This window comes from Pocillopora verrucosa, chromosome 11 (genome assembly GCF_036669915.1).
Source record: "Pocillopora verrucosa isolate sample1 chromosome 11, ASM3666991v2, whole genome shotgun sequence".
Taxonomy (NCBI): domain Eukaryota; kingdom Metazoa; phylum Cnidaria; class Anthozoa; order Scleractinia; family Pocilloporidae; genus Pocillopora; species Pocillopora verrucosa.
This window is the reverse complement of record NC_089322.1, coordinates 2,717,233-2,739,037: the sequence shown is the minus strand read 5'-3', so window position 1 is coordinate 2,739,037 and position 21,805 is coordinate 2,717,233. Positions and strand designations below refer to the sequence as shown.

General features: G+C 38.5%; 1 protein-coding gene and 2 long non-coding RNA genes across 4 annotated transcripts in view; 1 reads left to right on the top strand and 2 right to left on the bottom strand.

The window, feature by feature from the left end:
* The window catches only part of LOC131776405 (uncharacterized), a 30,400-nt gene extending 9,316 nt beyond the window's left edge, over nt 1-21,084 (bottom strand). The window contains exons 1-3 of one of the 2 annotated variants that reach the window (XR_010715713.1): nt 20,788-21,084; nt 7,311-7,365; nt 540-2,293 (exon numbers count right to left, since the gene is read on the bottom strand). This is a non-coding gene — a long non-coding RNA (uncharacterized lncRNA). Of the gene's footprint in view, nt 1-539; nt 2,294-7,310; nt 7,366-13,102; nt 13,146-20,787 lie in introns of those variants that run through there. The other variant, XR_010715714.1, reaches the window with a different exon arrangement.
* On the bottom strand, nt 9,449-10,845 carry LOC131793974 (uncharacterized). The gene is made up of 2 exons (XM_066174757.1): nt 10,602-10,845; nt 9,449-10,071 (listed from the first exon to the last, which is right to left on the bottom strand). Exons 1-2 carry the CDS (start codon nt 10,843-10,845, stop codon nt 9,449-9,451), a joined length of 867 nt encoding a protein of 288 aa, XP_066030854.1.
* On the top strand, nt 17,375-20,337 carry LOC131776404 (uncharacterized). Its single transcript, XR_009339538.2, has 2 exons — nt 17,375-18,066; nt 18,522-20,337. It is a non-coding gene; the product is annotated as an uncharacterized lncRNA (long non-coding RNA).
* Nucleotides 21,085-21,805: the final 721 nt, after the last annotated feature.

The following is a 21,805-nucleotide window of genomic DNA, read 5'->3' as shown; positions in this document are numbered from 1 at the left end:
CAGCTTCCAACATGCTTTACAACAGAAATAAAGCACAGTCATGGCTACTCTATTTGCTAAAGAAAGGGAGGACTATAAAAATTGACTGCTAGTGTAGGGGAAGAGATAGCAGATTTTTTGCCATAAGTAATGGAATTTAAGTAGCAAACCCCTGTGTGTGTTGGTATCGTTTTGGTTCCAATGTCATTAGTAGATATCATTGCTTTAGTATGATGAGAAAGAAAGCAAATTTCCAAGTTGTTTATTTACTCGAATCTAGATATTGTCCAGTTGAAATCTACTGATCACATTCTTGTTCCTATGAGCACTTCGAGGAAAATAACACTTGCTGTCAAAAGATAACTGCTTTGTGAGATGTACTGGTAACCACTTGTGATGGATAATTTTAAAAGATTTTAAAGTCGAGTTTGATGCGGACCTTATTTAGTTTTACTTGCACAGTAGTGAAATGGAAAATAAAAAGCATAAATCAGTCATGGCTATATGATCATTAGTGTGATGGGCTTATAACAAAGGGAACACTTAATGTGCGAACCTACCTCCACCGATATCGCACAGCTCGTTCTTGTTCGTCAAACATCATACGTTAGCAATTTCAAGGAGTTCCTTTAAACAGAAAGAGTCCCTCTTCAATTGTGGGGCAGCTACAACTCAGTGTTTTCAATTAAATATTCAAAGTGCGCTTGGTAGATACTTTTCTCCTCTCCATAAGTCAGGTTCTCCCCCATGGATTAGAACTCATCATCCAAGATTGGGTGAAGTAGACCATCTACTCCTCCATGCAGCTCTGGGAGAAAGAACAGTTCATTCGGTCTCCCACTGATAATGTCATGGCTAAAGCCCCTTATTAAATGTGTGTACCAGTGTAGTTTAATTTTATCCAGGTCGTCTTGTAGTAATTGAGCGAAACAGAACCAAGGGCATGCCATTTGAATCTCATCTCCTGGGTTAAAGATTTCCTGTTCCATGAGACTTTTAAAGAAGTAAATCCACCACACAGACCTTTTTCTTCTTTAAAATGCCCCCTGGCCTTCAATCCTTTGGTTCGCCGGAGATGAACCATACTTGTGCGCTTCTGCATCTTGTGGAAATGAACATTGCATAGTTACAAAAATGGCGCCTTAATTAGCAGTATGTAGCCAGAGCTAGTCCCAGGTTCCGGTCGCTTCCAGCGACAGGTTTAGTCACCAGTACTTTGGTGTGTTTTAGCTTGCTTTTGTGTATCAGAAAATTTTGTTGTTTTGGAAAAGATTATCGTGTTTCAGAAGATTTTTTTGTGTTCTGGAAAATATTGTTGTGTTTTAGAAGATTTCGTTTTGTTGAAACGCCTATGACATTTCTTCCAATTTCTCCTTACTTGACTGCATACTCCATCCTTATGCTTTGTTGAGGGAATTTCTACCTTCATCAAACCAATCTTAAAAGGCTATTTTTATCAATTTGCTGCAACCAGCTGACCAATAGCAATTATTCTGCTTACAGTAATAGAATTATCCCCCTTTAGTAATGCATTTATGAAAGACTTTCCATTGAAAGCGTAAGCAGGGCCACTATGGCGATAACCACCCTCAAGAGAAAACCTAGACATAAGGTTTTTACAATGTCAATAGAGCCCACTCTCCCAAAGGCATGCTTTTAACACTCAACCACCATCTAGCCATGGAGTGTTAGCCCAGTGGCTGTGGTGTGAAAAGGGTACAATCATTACCACCGATCCTGTAATGCAGGCAGTCAAATAAGATGAATAAGACAAGCCCCTTCCAGCCTCATAGAAAACTGCCAGTTAGACAAGGGGTCTAATAACATACCCTCCCCACCCCTGGATTTTCCTTACAAGGCCATTTGCAACCCATCCTTAGATAGGTTAGTGGCTGGGCTGCATACGGGGTACTACCCTTGACGTTAATTAAGCCTTCAGCATTATTATCGGCAAGTCTGGCTAATGGCGGGGTATGCTCGTAACTCTAGCCATCAAGATTTTGCAGCCCCTCCTCAGCCTATTGCTTTGGACTTTCAACTACCCTCCAGCCACATGGTGTTCACCCACTAACTGAGCTCTATCAACGCATGAACCTGACTGTCAATCTTGCAACATATCGGGCATGTTTTTGGCAATCCAATCAGATATACCTTTTGGACATAAAAGAAAAATTAAAACGCCAAGCATTAGCTGATTCTGAAAATGAAAAGAGACTTCCTTGCTTTTTGCTAATCTATGGCCCCATACACTGGCAAAGCAAAATCTTACCATACTATTTAATTCCCCTATGCAACATCTTCCCGCTCATGTCTTCTGCAAGGCACGGTTATAAAAAAATCACATATAAACAATCAAACTACATCAAAAATATGGCATTCAACCACTTCCCACAAAAACAACAATCTTAGTGGTCTCTTGACATGATAATGATTCTATTTTTACACAGTTTTAAAAATAATGAAACGTAGAAGATAATTCTCAAATCAATAACTATGGCTTTTATTTATTACAGTCACCTGAGATAAATCTTTGAGTTTTAGAATTTTAGTCTGTCACGTCGCTTCTAATGGACCCATTACAGGATTCTCATGGAATTTACTTCAATCTTCAGTGTTTCAAATACACTACCTGGATTCAGAAATAGCCCCACAGTGTTTTGAAAGATTTGAAACTTTATGTGGGAATACCACCCATCAGCAATCTTCTTCTCTCGCTTTCAGTAAAAACTTTTTAGCTAAAGCTGAGCGAGACAAAACAAGGCTTTGAAACCTAACTTTTAGACTTCAAAGGAAGCCTCATCACCCTACTTCTTCACTTGGGTATCCATCGAGGATACTTGTTGCAGTGGCTTTCAGAAGTGAAACAACTAGGAGAGCGTTGAAACAGGCCTCCCAACCCGCCTAAAAATGTCATTTTTTGTCAAGTTTTTCCGTACGAATCTTTGCCAACCGAATTTCGAAAATGTTACTGGAATTGGTCTTCATACTTCATTTTAAGGAATGACATTATCATATTCTCTGTTACAAGTCAGTCCCCTGAGAAATATTTTCGACTGAACGAGTTTTGCAAAATGTCTGCGGAATACGTCGAGATTGAATATATCAGTTCTACTACGATACTCTGATTCAGTTAGAAACTTATCCTACTTTTCATTCCCGAAAGTTTAAGTATGATTATACTCAGAGGATAAACTTGCATAAAAAGACTGGTGGACTTGCAAAACATGATTTGCTTCTTTATTTCCAGAATTTCTACTAGGAAAGCTTAATTTGGAACAAAGGAGAGGAGGAAATATATTTTTTGAGAAGCTATCAGTAGAGTTAATGATCAAACCATATTGCATCTGTCAAAGAGTGTGAGCAGAACGCATTAAAAAACTGTTCAGTTTTAAATGGTCTTCGTAGCATTTTGCTGAACTATTATGTAGTGGATGATTCCTACATTTGCTTCATGGATAGTTTCTCCCGCATTGCTGAGTAACACCTTAAAGGAACATCAAATTCATATGAAGAAGACCAATGCATGTATAGTCGATTTAATTTATCTCTTGTAATCAAAAATTACATGTATTCGACTTCTAAGGGAAAATAGCTGACTCGTGCTAGTAACTAGTTTTTTTTGGCTGGATTTTCTACTTCGTGACAACTATATAGAACAATAGCATGTTCTTCATTTCGGAACCTTGGATTTTCGCTTCATAAGTTTGGTTCTTTAATAAATTGGTCTGGCCTGTCCATCGGGAAAAATTGTTTTTATCACTATCACAGGATGAGAACAGTTACGACATGTTGAGCGGACGCATGGCACCCTCACATGACGACTTCTCAGTCGTCTACGTCCATCTGGCGATGGAGAGGAACCCACGACAAAATTAAAGGGGCAATAATAGATTAGATTTCTCGATGAGCGAAGATGTTCTTTCTCCAGAGAGCCTTCCCTAAACTGGGCTTTAAATCTTTCAAACACCATCCGTACAGAAATATGTCGATAAAAGGTGGAACAGGTGTCAACATTTTCACGGCCGAAATGTTTATCGATGATGTGGCGTTTAGTTCTCCATCTCAGTCGAACGGGACTGTCCCTACATAACCTACAGTGACGGAAAGCCATGGCCAAAACAAAGAAAAGTAGAATTGTTTCCATTGCCTCAGGTTGTTGAATAACAAAATATGGCTTCCTTAAGCGTTCTTCCCAAAACTACAGGGCGTTGAATAACGAAGTATGGCTTCCCAAAAAAGTGCCTATGTGTTTATGAAAAATTTTTGCGAATTTCGTTGATGCCCTCGTGTCTAGTTTCCCTACAGCGCGCGGCCATTAGGCTCTTACCGACAGTGCTAGCACTTTTTCTGGCAAAAACCAGACTGATTATTTGTATAATATACAAATTTCGACTGATTATTTGTATAATTTTGTATTAAAAAGCACAATCTGACTTTATTAATGTCGTCTAAAGCCGCATTTTGCCCTCATTTTAGTCAGAGGAGCTGAGGAGGCCTGGGGAATAGGTTTGATAGGTCAGCGGTTGCCTTCTAGAAACCCAGTTCATCACACTCGTTCCAGGATGGCGTCAACCACGTTGTCATCGAGGAACAATGGAAGTCAGCCAGCTAAGGCAAAGATAGCTCGAGAGCGTACTCTGCCATCAATCAGTGGGAAAAAATAAGACTATAAGAATATTCTACGTTTAAAAAAATCGGAAAAAAGTGAGCATTTTTATGTAACCCAGGAGTACTTTTTAAAAAAATTAGTATTATTTTAGCACTTTTTTTGGCAACGTACAGCGTACAGGCGGTGTGCGATTGCATTGCATTGTGGAAGCTTCATCTTCAATATGGCAAAGCAGCAGAAATCGGCAAACTTTGACTGAACATTCCGTAAAAGTTAGGCCGTTCCGTTTTCCTTTCACCGTAGGTAAATGTACTTTGATTTATTCTGAATGTGTAAAAGTAATTTTTGTACGTATTTGTCGCGTATGCACTTGAATACACTTTTACATACCCGAATTGAATATCGAAACTTCATCATTTAACGCAGTCTTCGCTGTCATCATCGTTTTCAAGATCTATACCTTAGCGGAGGGAGATGATGCCAAAATCGGCGTGATTTTGGCGAAGTTTGATGAGCATTTTGTTCCAAAACGGAACATAATTCACGAGCGAGCACGTTTTCACGAAAGGTATAAGAACAAAAGAGAGACGGTCGAGTCGTTCGTACGAAACCTTTATGAATTAGCTGAACACTGTGATTTTGGGACCGGTCGGAATCAGCAAATACGGGATAGGATTGTCATCGGAATCCTGGACTAAAAATGTGTCTCAGAAGTTGCAGTTGAAGTCGGATTTAACGCTGGAAACCGCCATCCAAATAGCTCGTCAGTAAGAAATGGTCAAGTCTCAGGTTACAGACCAGAATTCTCTTGCGTCGAAGAATGTGGACGAAATCCAAAGCAAAAAGACGCCAGTGAGTTTTCGTTGGCGAAAAGGTAAAGGGAAGAAAAAGGATTCATCCCAAAAACAAAGTCAAAAGAAGTGTGGCAGATGCGGTCTCCCTCACACAAAGCCAGAACAGTGTTTCGCAAAAGATAAGAAGTGTTTGAAATGCCAAAAGGTGGGTCACTTTGCAGCTGTCTGTTGTTCTAAGTCTGTAAGCGAAGTGAACAACAGTAGTGGTGGCGGTGCTACAAATGGCGACAGTGTTGATCGTTGGTTCTCAGGTGTGTCATGTCCGTTGACTCCTGTGCAATAGTTAATTGGAATGTCACGCAGCGCATGAAAATGAGCGGCACTGCGTGACATCTCAGCTCAAAGAACGGCTGCGTAAAAGTTTTGGCTTCGCTCTATTACAGTGTATGAAATACTACAGACATAAACAAAATCAAGATCAACAGAATGGAGATGTCTTAGATTTTTCAACAGTTGAAAGGTTGCTACATGGATGTTAAGGTATTCAAACTGTGTACTTGATGTGGGCAGCCAAACAGGAGCTCAGATCCACGCTATCAGAGAATTAACAAAACCAAGAAACCCAGTTGAGTTCATATTCCCTTGAATCACTCACTACCATTCCTAGTATTGGTCAGCAAAAGAACAAAACTTCGTAACTATACATAAAAACGAACTCCCTAGGATTCCAATATCATATTATTTTTCTCAGGGGCAAACCATTTGAAAATGTAAATTTACTCGAAAAAAGGAGAGAGGTAGACAATTCTCAACGTTTGATAGCTGCCGTCTAACTGTCTTGAGTACCCCCTGATTTCAGTGAGTCTCAACGATAGCTGAGGAGTTATTATAAACCCCACTCTAACCCTTGAAACGCCTTTTATATTCCTTACAATTTTTTTTGCTTGAACGCATACTCCATCCTTATACTTTGTTGATAGAATTTCTACCTTCATCAGACCAATCTTAATGGGCTGTTTTTATCAATTTGCTGCAACCAACTGACAAAGAGCAATTATTCTGTTCACTGTAAATGAAGTATTCACTTTTACTGGCAAACTTCGAATGACCATCGATATCAACGGCACGTCAGCCAGTGTAATTTGTCCAATCTTTCAAGAATTTTCTGTTTAAATCATTGTAGCCAAATGGGTAATGCATCAATGAAACAACTTCCATTTGACGCGTAAGCAGGGCCACTATGGCGATACACGCCTTCAAACAAAGCAATCAAGGTTTTTGCAATTTCAATAGAGTCCTCTCGCCCAAAAAGGCATGATTTTGACACTCAGCCACCCTCCAGCTATGGAGTGTTAGCGTAGTGGCTGAGGTGACAGGGTGCAAGCCTGACTACCAAGCCTGTAGGCTGTCAAACAAGATGAAAAAGACAGGCCCCTTCCAGGCTCAGAAAAAAATGGCAGTCAGATATAGGTTCCAATAACCTACCCCTCCCACCCCCAGAGCCTTCCACAAAGAGCCATTTGCAACCCATCCTTGGATAGGTTAGTGGCTGGGTTGCATGTAGGGCACTACCTTTGACGTTAAGCCCCCTGCATTTTCATCGACTAGTCTGGCTTGAAGGTGGGTGATGCTCCTAACCCTAGCCATTAAGGTTTTGCAGCTCCTCCTAAACATACTACTTTAGACTTTCAACCACCCTCCAACTACAGGGTATTCACCCACCAACTGAGCTCTATCAAGCCATAAACCTGACTGTCAATCTTGCCACATATCGTGCATGTTTTTGCAAATTCGATCAGATATATTTTTTGGACATGAAAGGGAAATTAAAACGGCAAGCATTACATGATTCTTGAAAATGAAACAAGACTCCTTTAATTTTTGCCAATCTAAAGGCCCCCAAACACACTAGCAAAGCAAAACCTTACCATAATATTTAATTCCTCTGTGTAACATCTTCCCGCTCAAGTCTCGTGCTGGTTGCTGCGAAAAACCACATTCAAACAATCAAACTACATCAAAAATATAGCATTCAACTATTTCCAACAAAGACAACACTACAAGAGGTCTTTTAAAAGCCACTAAATCACTCGTACAAGAATAGACATGATTAAAGTTTTATATTATACACAATCTTAAAAATAATGAAATGTAGGAGATAATTCTCAAAACAATAACGAACAATGGCTTTTATTTATTACAGGGACCCGAGATAAATCTTTGAGTTTAAGCCTTTTTGACTGTCATACACGTTGCTTCTGACAGAGTCAATCCAGAATTTTCATGGAATTTGCTTCAATTTTCAGCCCTGGGAGATCGAGGATAGTAATACGCAGAAATAGCCCCACGGTGTTTTGAAAGATTTGAAACTTTATGTGGGACTACCACCCATCAGCAATCGTTTCCTCTTGATCAGTCGTCACTGCGAAAATTAACGGATTTTGCTTTTAGTAAAACTTTTTAGCTAAGGCTTTGAAACCTAATTCTTTAGACTTTAAAAGAAGCCTCATCACCTTTGTTCTTCACTTGGGTATCCTTCAAAGAAGGATACTCATCGCAGTGGCTTTCAGAAGTAAAGCAATTGGGAGAGAGTTAAAATAAGCTTCCTTACTCGTTTAGAAATGTCATTTTTTTACACATAACTTTATTATACTGTCTTGAAGGGGAGGTTTTTCCGTACGAATCTTTGCCCCACCGAATTTTGAAAATGTTACTGGAGTTGGTCTACATGCTTAATTTGAAGAAATGACATTGTAGTATTCTCTGTTACAAGTCAGTTCCCTAAGAAATATTCTCGACTGAACGAGTTTTGTAAAATGTCTTCGGAATGCGTCCAGATTAAATATATCAGTTATACCACGGTGCTCTGATTCAGTTAGAAATAGACCTGCAGAACATTATTTTGTTCTTTATTTCAAAAATGTCTACTCTCCAACATTTCTAGGAAAGCTTAATTAGGAACATAGGAGAGATAGAAATATATTTTTGAGAATCGATCAGTAAAGTTAATGATAGTGTCTTGAATGGGAGGTTTTTCCGTACGAATCTTTGCCCAACCGAATTTTGAAAATGTTACTGGAATTGGTCTACACACTTCATTTGAAGAAATGAAATTATCATATTCTCTGTTACAAATCAGTTCCTGAGAAGTATTTTTGACTGGACGAGTTTTGCAAAATGTCTTTGGAATACGTCGAGATTAAATATATTAGTTATACTACGATACTCTGACTCAGTTAGAAATTTATCATAGTATTTGTTCCCGAAAGGTTTGGTATGATTATTCTTAATCATCCATTTTCAAAAGTACTTTTCTCCCCAGCCCCTCCTTCATGGGATCAGCTTGCGTAAAAAGACTGGTGGACTTGTAGATCATGATTTGGTTCTTTATTTTCAGAATATCTATTTTCCAACATTGCTAGGAAAGCTTCATTGGGAACATAGAAGAGACAGAAATATAGTTTTTGAGAAGTTGTCAGTAAAGTTAATGATCACACCAAACTGCATCTGTCAAACAGTGTGAGCAGAACGCTTTCAAAAACTGCTCAGATTTAAATGATATTCGTAGCATTCTGCTAAACTGTTATGTAGTGGATGATTCCTACATTTGCTTCATCACGTCGTTACAACTTAATGTAAAAATCTCAGCTGCATTCGCAAGGTACAATTTTGTTTGTGTCTTAATTCAGTCTCAATTTGACTCGGCTAGTATCTAACGCATTTACATTGATTAAACTATATCATTTTGACTGGCTTTTCCACTTCATGGCTATAATAGATCGTTCTTCATTTAACCAGAACCAGAACTTTGCATTTAAGCTCCATAAGCTTCATTCTCAATGATAAATAATAATGATTATAATAATTATAACGATTTGTGGACAGTTTTTTCTACATGGTAGCTCTAAATCCGTTATACTAACTGAAAACTTACGACTTACATGATGCATAATGCACACAGTGTTATTCAAGAAACATTCACTATTTACATAAAGGAATTAAAAACTGTTAAAAACTAAATAATGTAACATACTATAGATACCATACGAAACCTTATCGAGACAACTTATGAGTTTAAACGCATGTTTTCGCTGCTCTTAAGAATTGTACAACAATTATTTGCGAAAGTATTGAAGTCTGGATACTGCCTTACATTTGCGGGTAGGGCATTGAATAAAGTCGCTAGTGAGTCCTGTAAAGTACCCTTAATTAGAGAATTTTTTATCAAAGGCGCATTACTAGAGCGCAGTGTACGTTGGGGATTTTGCCTAGGTGGTTGAAGGTATTCGGGCCAAGCCGCACTAACAAGAGCTCGATGTCTAAGCTTAAGAAAGTTTAATTGCGTATTTTCCAGTGTAGGTAGCCAGCCAAGCTCTAGAACGTCCCTTTCTGAGCAGAAACGATTCAAGACAAAGCCAGCAACAACACTCTGAATGCGTTGTACTCTTTTCTGCAGAAATGCGGTAGGGGGATAAGTGACGGAGTCATTAAAGTAAAGTTTGGATAGCAAGAGGCTTTGAACAAGAGACTTCTTAGTCTGTTGTGATGTCATATTCTTGATCTTCCTGAGAGTAGCTAGCACTCTATACCATGATGATGTGACCTCGTTTACATGTTCTGTCCATGCAACGTTCTCATTGAGCCAAGTTCCTAACAACTTGAATTTCATTACTCTGTCAACTGTCTTATCTTTAAAGGTGGACGGTAACAGTTTCCAGTACTTTTCAAGACTTACGAGTTTGATGGGTCATTATAACCATTCTATACCGGTTGACGCCAAAATCATGGTAACAAACTGCCCAATCATCGGGGAACAAGTTGCTGTTTATTTCGTGGCACAATAGGTTACCATAGCAACAATATGGCCCGCTAAAAACACCCTTAATTTTAGCTTTAAGCGCTTATAACTCAAAAACGCGCGCGGTGACCCCCATTTTTTATTATCAAATTGTAATTAACATGATAAGATGCAACTTTTTGCAGAGTTTAAAAAAATTCTGCGGAGGGGGCTCAGAGCCACCTTAAATTTTCGAAAATTTAAGGTGGCTCTGAGCCTCCTCCGCAGAATTTGTTGCTATGGTAAACTATGTGCCACGAAATTAACAGCAACTTGTTCTCCGATGATTGGGCAGTTTGTTGATATCATGATTTTGGCGTCAACCGGTATAGAATGGTTATAATGACCCATCAAACTCTAAGTCTTGAAATTGGAAACGTACCCACGACGAAATCGAGGCGAAAGGAATATATTAACCTTCTCAATCGACGATCAAATTTTCCTTTCAGGATGCCTGCCCGAAGGTTTTCCTTGAATTTATCAAACACCATCGGTAGAGGAATGTCGGGATAGAATACGGAGATGTCATCAACACCTGTACGGTCGTAGTGTTTTTCAATAATGTGCTTTTTATGTAATTTCAGTCGCTTGATACTTTCCCTACACGAATAACACGAGGTATTCATGACGGAAAATTTTGTGCCAGGCCTGTACTATCCATTCACAACTAGACTCCAAAGTTTATTTTTTAACCGCGCGAGATCTGGCTGCAAATATAGCACGAGCTCTAAGTTTGTATCAACTCAATTGATATGTAGTTTAATTGGACTACCCTTCTCTTAATTTCTTTGCCTGGACTCTGAGATTAACCATTTTAGTGAATTTTTAGTTCTGAAGTGGAAATTCCGAGCCGTTTTTACAGTGATTTCTCGAGCAATCGACATTCGCATCATGTAGACGCCATTTTGATTTTGTGATTGCCACGTGACTCTGGACTTTAACCAGAGTTCTGTGCGGGATGGTTTCGAAGCACACGTTTTCGCTTTGAGAACAGACTTTACACCGAGAGTTGGATATGAGATTCCTCCCCAGTTGTGAGCCGCCGCCGCCAAAAGAGTGAAAAGTAAGGAAGATGTCTCCGAAAATACTAAAAAATACGAAGCCCAGCTTTTTCCACAATGATTTTGACAACGAGTGCAAATAGATTCTTGCAGTTTACTTTATTTACTTAAATAGATAAAAACCCTCAACACCTCTAATAATTTTATAGTGCCAAATGAATGGCCGAAATGTTGAAGAAAAATGTGTCATGGCATTATCCGGGGCATTGCCGTTTGTGCTCTTTCCTTCTAGTTAACGTTCTGTTAAAAGCCATGGGGCGCTTATTAAAGTTTTTCATTTTAAACTAGAGGAAATCGAGGGCTACTTCATTTTGGGATGGGCCACCAAGAATAAAGGAAACTGGCCCAACTGGCCACCAAGCACTGGAGTTAGATTTTAGCCCTGTCTAACCAGTTCATTTACTTCAAAAAAATGCGTAAGCTGTGTCTCATGAGTTTAAACTGGTGCCGTTTTCTTAATGTTCATGTGTTATTCGGAACGAATGGCGTCAGCTTCATTCTGTAATTTTTATTTTTAATTAGAATACTTCTGCCGTGCGAAATGAGTTTTTAGTCGAAGTGTGCTATGAAACTTGCAGATTAAAATTATCAAACTTTCTCTGGTTCGTAAAATATGAGACGAGTGATACAACAAATAGATAATTACTAAGGGGCTGGAACTCCTTGTTTCTTTAGAATGATAACTACAGTATTTCTGTTTTATTTAAGAACGAATTTCAGGTCAAAATGTATTTAAACCACTTTGACTTGCATTTCACTTTGCCAGTAATGGCTTGATCCTTCAATTTTTATTTCCTAGTTGAGACTGATGATAAGAATTAACTTTTATGTTCTCTGCTATTTAGGGAGATGTAAAGTGACCCCAATTCATCTAGTTGGTATTATTGACAGAATGGATAGGTCTGACATTTACTGTGGCAAGCTGGTATTCAAGAAATTGTTATTAGTACAAAAAGCTTACTACTCAGTGGTATAAATTATCAATCTTTTGTTCTCTCCATGCAACTTGCCTTGGCAAGCTTCTGATAGATACAACTTGTGTCTATACTTTTTTCGCAACTGTAAAATTACCAATAAAGTTTTTGAAAGTTTTGTCCAAATTTCATTGGAAAAGAATATAAGGAGTGATCAGGTGAAATATTGTCATGTTCCATAATAGCATTTGAGCTTCCAGTGAGAGCTATAAAGTCTCTGAGGTGACTGATATATGATTTGTCTGCGCATAGCCAAACCCCCAGCTAGAAAAAACTATAAATTTCCTCAAATAGGCATCCAAACCGATGCCCACTACTGTTGAATATGCAATGTCAAAATTCCTTTTGACTTGTCTCATTTCTCTAATATCTGATAGATGTGAATGATCCACTTTCAAAAAGAGATCAACCGACCTCTCCACATTAGTTTAATATGACCTCATTTAGTTCTGTTCCCATGCAAAAAAGCTTTTTGAAATAGTTAGGTTTTTTTTTATCCTCACTGTTAAATATCCACCATACTGGTTCTTTGTTGTTTGGCATGTAATAAGAGTCTTTTCAGACCATCGAATTGTCACATAACTCTTGTAATTTAATAGGTTGGAGAATACGGTAGCAAAGAATGTATATGATCCGGTTTGCATACAACCCAATGTAGAAGAAATATAGGTAATACAGAGCAAAAATAGTTGATTTCAGTGTATGCACAAACTCGGAAAATTCGTCCACTAAACACCGAAGTACTTATTGGATTAGCTTCACATTTCTAAACAAAGTTCTAATACCACAGACAGTTAATCTGAAAATGAATCTAAAGGTTAAATGCACTTGAATACACTTTCACATACCTGAGCTGAATATCGAAACTTTATCATTCAATGCAGCTCTTCGCTCTTCGCTCATCGAGTCTTGCCTAAATATTTAAAAATATCTGTTTGTTTTTAATAATTTACGAAGGAAATTTGCCTAGCTAATTTGCATTATGCAAAACTGTCTCCCAAGCCGTCCTTTAATTAACAAATATAGAAGCCTTGAATGTGCTCTGTTCTGTTGTAAAGCACGCAGGAAGCGGTTAGAGCACGAAAGAAGTGTAGGGAGAAACACTCGACTACGTCTCGTGTTTCTCCCTATTTCTTGAGTGCTCTAGCCGCTTCCTAAGTGCTTTATAACAGAACACAGCACAGTCAAGGCTTCTCTATTTGCTTCTTAATAAAGAACCTGTTCAATTTCCCAAAACATTACTTTCAATTTTCAAAACAAACTTTATTTCCAAAGCGAACAACAGTGTCATAAGCATCCTCTATACTCTCACAATAAGCCAATCAGAATCCTCGTTAGCATGGTTCAAATAATCCTATTGGTTAAACAAGACTAAAGCTGTCAAAACATAAAACCACCAAAGTTCACAACCAGAATAGTTTACAAACTAAAATAGTTCGGCACGGCAAGTCGAATTTAATACTTTTGCCCGAAGTTTCTTAGTCTCTTATACAAAATCTGAATGTAAAATATTCCTTAAAATCCGGACGAATTGAAGCTCATAAAAACACGTGATTTTTTCACATGGTAGTTAGAAAACAAACTGCTCAAGGCAGTGTTTTATGTATAGACGACAGCGGAATTCACAAGAACATAAAGATTGCTCGGGATGACGGCGCTGTAAAACTCGGCTTTAGCGACTGATGTGGCCTTCCACTCAACGCATCGGAAAGGATATCAGAGTAAGCTCTCAGTTGTTCACTCGAAGGGCGGCTAATGCAGTTACGTTCAAAGTCGCTACGCTTAAACGAACGTAAATTATTTCCCCCTTCAATACTAGAAAGACATAATCACTAAAGCTTGATGGTTGGTTGCTTAAGCAATCCAAACTGCATGACGTTTAATTTTACAACTCAATACACGCATTGATAAATAATGACATACGATCACAACCAAATTAAGCCACCTTGCTCGTTAGGGATGATACCATTAGAGCTTCTATAAGCCTATCCGACTACTTTTTTGTAAACGCTTAGAGACGTCTTCTTATACTTATATAAACATATCCTTTACAGTATCCGACTTTCAGCGTCCATGAGGTTTAAGTAACCTTTCTGATTGATTAGGATTGTTACTAACAGCAGAGGTATGGATAATCTCAGAGTCCAGGCAAAGAAATTAAGAGAAGGGTAGTCCAATTAAACTACATATTGAGTTTTATTTTTAACTTTGTACTTCGCATAATTTACACTGCAAATTTTCGAAATTCTGTGGCATAGTCGCACATCGGACGTTCAGACCTTAACTTTTGGTGGCCCTGGTCAGGTTTAACGCGCCACGGGCGATCGTGCGACCGCCAATTTTTAGCCCTAGTTAGACCGAAAGCTAAATAAATAAACAATGAACTGACAGTGGTGAGGGATTTGAGGACCATGTGATAAGAAACTATGGAGGCCATACATTTTATGATCTAAACCGAGTTCTTTATGAAAATCCTTAAATATTTCCCTACATCTAGTGTATGATAACTTCCCTCTATACTACTTGTCCTCACTAGTAGATTTAAACAGCCTTAATAGCCCAAAGAGAGCAACGGAGCCGGAGAGATTAATATCTCCCATCAAAATTTACCTTTCTAAAAGTGCCAAGAGACAAAAATTGTTACCTAGCCTCTTGACATAAACATAATTCCCTTCCCGATAAATGTCACCCCTCGCCCTAGGAACAAACACCCTCATGTATTCAGGCCAAAACTTTAAATGTACGGGAGCAATGTTGCTCAGCTCATCATAACGAAAAAACCTTGCAAAAACCTAACGAGCAAATACAAGCTTAACGTAAATCCTTCTAAATTAGCTGATGGACCAGCATACTTATCAATTATTCTTCTGATAACATCGGCAGGCAGGCATAGGTGCCTTCTTAACAGTAACTGGCTTGCAACGCTCAGCCGCTTCCAGCAAATTATGACAAATTGAACAATCGAGTGGATTGTTGTCGTTATACGGAAGGAAAGAATGAAACTACTTAAGAGCGGTGTGAGACAACACTAATGTGGCATAAGAATTTGAACTTTTGCAAACTTCATAGAGATAGGAAACTGCGAGGGAGACAGAGAAAGGAGGCACCAGCCCAGCATTTGACAAATTACACCATTAAAGAAACCTAAGAATCTCTTTCTTGTATCTCTTCGATGCAGACTCCGCTTTAGATTTCAGTAGCATCAAGAGATCTATCAAGTCTGGCCTTATCCTAGCCTGAAGATGATTCCAATGGCCGTCCACATCAAACATCAGCAACGAGAAAAATGCTGTGGTAATAAACGACATGCACGTTAAACCTCCCGTTCTCGTTTCAAATTGACCTTCATAAAGGCTGTCAGCAAGCGGCAGTGTCTACAAAAACCGTTCCTTCTTCAACTCAGGCCAGCGCTCCCTTTCACTATATACATGCACTTCATGACAAGCGTCTCATATCTCTTTTCCCTGCTCAATACGTAGACAGTCAACTAAGCAATACTGATGAAATTACCCAAAAGCATGAAAGGGAGAAGAGAACTTCATACGAACAGCTAAAACTAGCCCAGTGAATCTGTTACTACCCAAAAGCGAGTTGGTGTTCCGCCCATGCTCTAATGCATCCTTAACGTTGAACCACTTATAATCCTCTATGGAACTAGCAAATTTCCTGGAGATAATTGGCCAAAAATATGATGATGGCCCGAAGGGTACAACTATAGTAACGGTGGCCTTGGAAACAAAAAGATAGTGAACCGCTCTGGAATTTAAGCTTACAAGGGGAACAACAAGGAAATTTTCGCCAACCAAATTTTGAACGAAAAAATCCACCCTCTAGAATCTAGAGAAAAATCTGCTGATCTTCTTATTATAAAAACTAGCGGCAAAGCAATCCACGGTGTAAACCTCCCCCCCCATCCCCCCCCCCCCAGCTGATGTCTTAAGACGCGAAGCAAGCGGCTGAAATTTGCCAATACGACTAATATAATCCGCTCTGTCAATTTCAGAACGAGGAATCTACTGGACTTCCAGCGCAATGTTACAATCGACACAAAACTGAAAAATCTCTATGCATGACTTATGACATACTTGTTCACCGTTGAGATCCAAGTGGGCACCGCACCCTTTGGCGCTAGCATCGGAATAAACTACGTAATGAGATGTTTTAGACAGACAATTCTTTCCTGACTTCAAGTTTAATAGTGTCAAATTCTCTTTCCAAAAATTAAGTTCCCTAAATTAGTATTGATCCAGATGAAACTTAGAGTCCCAGTCCTGAGAGAAAGCAACCGATAAAGAACAGTACCAGGTCATAATTCGGGAAATGTTGCCAAAAGCTGCCCCAGCGGAAACAATTTTACCCACGAGGGAAGATAATTCCCGCATCAAGACGAGAGTCTTCAAAGAGGATCCTATATACAGATTCTGCGATGCTTAATTCCCGTCTGTTCGAAAATACGAATTGTACCGTTGACAGCATCCCATACAATACCCAACCGTTCAATAATTTGGGTGGGACACCACTGCGATTTCTCGTCATTAGTGACAAACCCTGCCCTCTTTAAATCAGACTTAACATTAGCAGCTAGGACTGCACGGGAGTTTCGATAAATATCGATAAGCCAACCATCATCAAGAAGTAAAGCAATATTGACCCCGCTAACCTTCTTGTATTTCTCCAGTGGTTTGAGACATTCAATGAAAATATAAGGGGCAGAGGATAAACCAAAAGGTTGGACGGTTAACACAAAATACCTTAATGATGAACGCCTGGGAATTTCCATGCAAATCCCAAGAACGCCCGATGGTCCGGGTGAATGCCTATATGGTGGTAACCACTCTTGAGGAGCAGCTTCTTCTAGGTATCACATTCGTCGAACCTAGACCGCGTGCGCCGGACACAATAATGAATTATAGCAGCAAATTCATCACTGACGAGGTTTTTGTTTTGGCTCCAGTCGCATGAATTTTCTCCTGAGACTTAAGAAAGGGTAGGTAAGCGAAAGAAATTTGCTACGTGACAAGATATTCTATTGCAACTTGACCGCTCCATTAATCTTTGTTCGTATCATATATTTTAGAAAAGGACGGTTTCATTGGCCAAGATCTCTTTGCCACTTCTCAAGATGCAGACGAACTAAGGCAGTACTTCCCAATCATAAAAAGTTCAAGAAATTGATTGCAATGAGCAATGAACCTAGAAATGACACGAGTTCTTCGTCGGTGCGATCTGAGAGGTTGATTCATGCGTGGTTCGCCTTTTCTCCTGAGCCTTATTAGGTCTCAGCGGTTTCACAACTAAGGTCATGTGTTCTCATTTTGGCTCCGAGAGAGAGACGGTTACAGTTGGAAATGGATACTGCATTTGCACACGATGAACTTAACTTATTTCAAGATTCTCTGATTTTAGGATCTCTCACTCTGAATTCTTAACCTTCTTCTTGAAAAAAAATGAAATTATATTTTTATGCCTGTGTCTTGGTTTGTATCCACTGGAGCTGAATGTTTGGCTCTTTCTCTTTCAGTGTGCATAATCAGACGTATCAAACGTCGATTGATGATTCAGAGAACATCAACGATTATAAAAGTTTAGAAGTGACATCGACATTGAAAGAAAAGAGAACATCGCCTAAGCATCTCTGTTTCACGGACGAGGCGACGGAACTGAGTACTGCGAAAGGAAGTTCCTCTAGCTGGATGGTAAGGAGTACGTTATCGATTCCTTTTTTTTCTATTTTATCCCAAAGGAAAACACACAAGGTGCCAGTTGGTAAACGAAGGAGGAGAAATGTCGAGGAAAGCACCCACAAAGAATGGTGAGATTTGCTGTATTTTTAACGTACTCTATGTACAAAACAAAGCAAACCCAACGTGTAAATCTGGTTAATTAAAAAATTAATGAATTGACAGGATGTTATCAGGCAGTTTAATTTTTTTTTTAAAACAAATCTTTATCTATAGGCTCCTCCTAGAAGGCTTTCAAAATTCAAGTTACCATCTAGGATATGAAACTTTTCTTTGTTCTAGTTTTTTAAGTCTACAAGCAATCCTTATTAACTCATAAATATTTTACTAAAACTGAAGTACATGGAGGTATGATTTCTTTTCTTGATAAGTACTTATATAGTTTGGTGAAAGTACATCATTGATGATCATTGAGTCATTATTACATTTTTTCCTTTTATGCACAGTTTGTTTACATGTATGAAAACTTTGTAGTTGCAAAAATCACTGTTCCCCAAGGACAAATTAATTTGTTCATTTTTTGTAGGGTTCTCTGCCTCACTAGAGTTGGATATCCAGGGGAATATATCACTGCAAATCAAAATAGTGAACTGGTGTGGGATGTTTGTACCAGCATCAATTTCCATACTAAAAACCCAAAGCACTCTGAGCGGCAGTGGATTGCAAAAAAATTATTGTAGAGTATTGTTGTGTTGCTGGCATGATACTAGTTGACTTGGAAACTGAATGGAATGGTGAAGTTTAAAAATCCATTGCTTTACTTCTTCTGTTTGTAGTGGAGATAGATATTTTTTGGGTACTGAATTTCTTGCCTTAAACTTAACAGGTGCTGAATAATCACTCTGATCATTTAATTTTCTGACCTTTGTTCTTGTGTGTTTGTCATCACACATGCATTGAATGAAGCTGTAATCATTTTGGAGGTAGAAGTCTTAAAAAACTACTACTTTAGTACAAGAATACTTCAGAACAGTTAAAATTACTGAGCTCATTTGCTCATGAAGTCTAAATACAAAGGTTCAAGTACCATGGGGTTGTATTTGATTTTGCCTTCTTTTTTCAGTTCTTTTGATTTAGCAATTTTTTTCAATTTCCTGTCGTCAAACCATTAAATAAATATTGCACATGGAATAGTTGATTCTTTTTTTTTGATGATTGAACACCCCACAATTGGACATGTGTGATATGCATAGATGTTTTGGGAGTTGCGTAGTATTTTTTCAAGCCATGAAGAGGAGACAAAAAACAAGCATTGAGCCAAATTTCCACTTCCATTTCGAGTTTTCTAGCTTACAGTTGTAGAAAAACATCTCATATATATATACATACACACCCACAGATATACATATATATTATTTGATTACTGAAAATAAAACAAAGAGAATGTGATCAACTAAAAATGACGGACTAGCTGGAAATTTTGACTGGCTATGGGCTCTTCACACTTTGGCCTGTTTTTAATATGGTTATAAAATTTGTTTATATCACAGAGAGTAGCGGATGCTGATTCAGCAATCAGAGATTATGTCCAGCCACAAATTGTAACTGTTGGAGATCTTCACGACATTGATCTCCTGTACATAATAACAGTTAGAGGGAAGTGTCAGCTCCCACAAGAAAAAAATTGGAATACTCCTATTCAATTGGGTTACCTGGCTCATTTATATTTTCAATGTTTTTTATAATTAGTCAAAAGCAATTTTGACTTTTTTAGAGGAAGCATTTCTTGAAATTGGGTACAGGCAGACTCTTGCCACTGTTTTCTCCTTTTTTAATGACTTGGCAAATGCCTGAGGTACTCCTTGCTGAAATGTTATGTTTTGATAATATCTAAAGTAGCAATATGAGTGCGTCTATTCTCCATCCACTGGAAGAATACTCAGTGCTGCTTTAAGACTCTTCATTTTTCAAATGCACAAATCAAACAAGATCTATATTCTTGTGCAGGAGCAAGACCATTATTTTGTTGCCTTTGTGTTATTATGATAATTTTATGTTCTTTGAAAAATTAAACCTCTCTTGATTATACACTGCCTCACATTATCACATTTGCTAAGTCAATGAAAAGGGAAGCTTTACTCACAGGTGTCTATTGGGTGTAATTTTTAGCAGTGCTTGCTCTTTTGAGAATTATAATGATTTAGTGAAGAGATCTATATAAAAAAATGGTTGAATTTATGTGAAATATGTATATATGTTGTTCTATTCTTTCACATGATGTTTCAAAGCTTGTCTGTTGTATACCACAATTGAGATTCCCAATAACTGTAAAATCATGCACTGTAAAAGGTTTTTACATAAACATTATCTAGAACCTAGTAAATGAGAGTTTGAAAGATAAAGTATGAGGAGTATTTTCATTATTTGACAGTGAGGGGGGGAAATCGGTGCGGAGAGGAAAGAGCCCTTCACTTCTGAACTAGCTTCACATTGGAGCTGAATATTGGTCATTTTTAAAGGGGTCATTTGTGAGATGGCTAAAATTTTAGGGGCTGTATTGGCCCCTTTAAATTCCAAAGTGGCTCCAGTATTCTCCAAATTGACCCTTCACATGGTCCAATTTGGCCCTTACAATTGGGTCAATTTAGCCCCCAAAATGGGTGCCAAAAACAGCCCCATTTCAATGGGGCCGAATTGACCCTAAGCCAGTAACAAACTGGACTCACTCGTTTTGGTCCCTTTTTCGGGCCAAATCAACTCTTCATTTTACAGTGCATAAGAGAAATGACGTTAAGTTTGATTTCCTGTTTCTCAATACGAATTTTTGTTGAATCGTGGCAACTTTGACATACCTGAATTGAATATCGAAACTTGATTATTTAAAGCAGTCTTCTCTCAGATCATCGTGAGATGTTAGAGGCCGGCCTGAAAACGTCACTGCTTCTGAAACCCTAAATCAAAGAAGAAGAAAGACGGGAAAAGTTTTTCAAAGTATTTAAATTGACCAACTGAGTTAACCGTGCAGAATTCCACACAACTGATTTAACAAAAACTTGCTCGACGGGAGAATAGGGTTGGGTAAGAAACTTGTGATCGAGATTCAAGGCTTCAGTCCAGTTCAGACAAATGTTTCTGAGTTCTTAGGAGTTCTGACCGAACATGTCGAAATTCCTTTCATGGTCTAATAGGTTTATGACAGAAATAGAATAAATTCGTATGACGCATGCTTTATGTGCTAATGAGTTCGTCACTATAATATCAGATGAGAAGAACAATTAGGAACAGTCGTGAACATTTAGTGCAAGATATCTTCACCGACGAATTTTCTCAGTGATTCCGAATCAACCGATGTTGCAAAGGGTGATGGTTTCGTCGGGTGGTGGTGACTGTAAAGTCACAAAAATCAGAGAGATATATCGTGCGTGTAACATTCTCGTGACCACGCAAGAATGATTCACCTTCAAATGTATGGGACTGTTCAAAACAAGTGGTCACAGCAGTTAGCCAAGAATGAGCCAAAACATTCCGTGGATTACCTGTTCTTACATTAGACAATACGCCGGCGAAACATTTAATAAATTGCATAAATCAATTTTTTTTAGGATATCGTTGACTTTATCGTGCTTGACATGTGCTCTAAACCTAAAAGTTGCTAAAAATTTGCTCAGGAAAGCAAAAATTGCTCCAGGTTGTTGTTATTCTGAATAAAATGAAGAAATGTAAAATGGTTTCCGTGTTTACATAGCCTGATGTAAACACGCGGGAGGTTGAGGTTGACTTATCCCCAGTCTCACCCTGTCGTGCCCGGTTACGCTAACATTATCAAAACTGGCGTCATGGTAACCAACGGGAGCCTGAAACATGATTGGT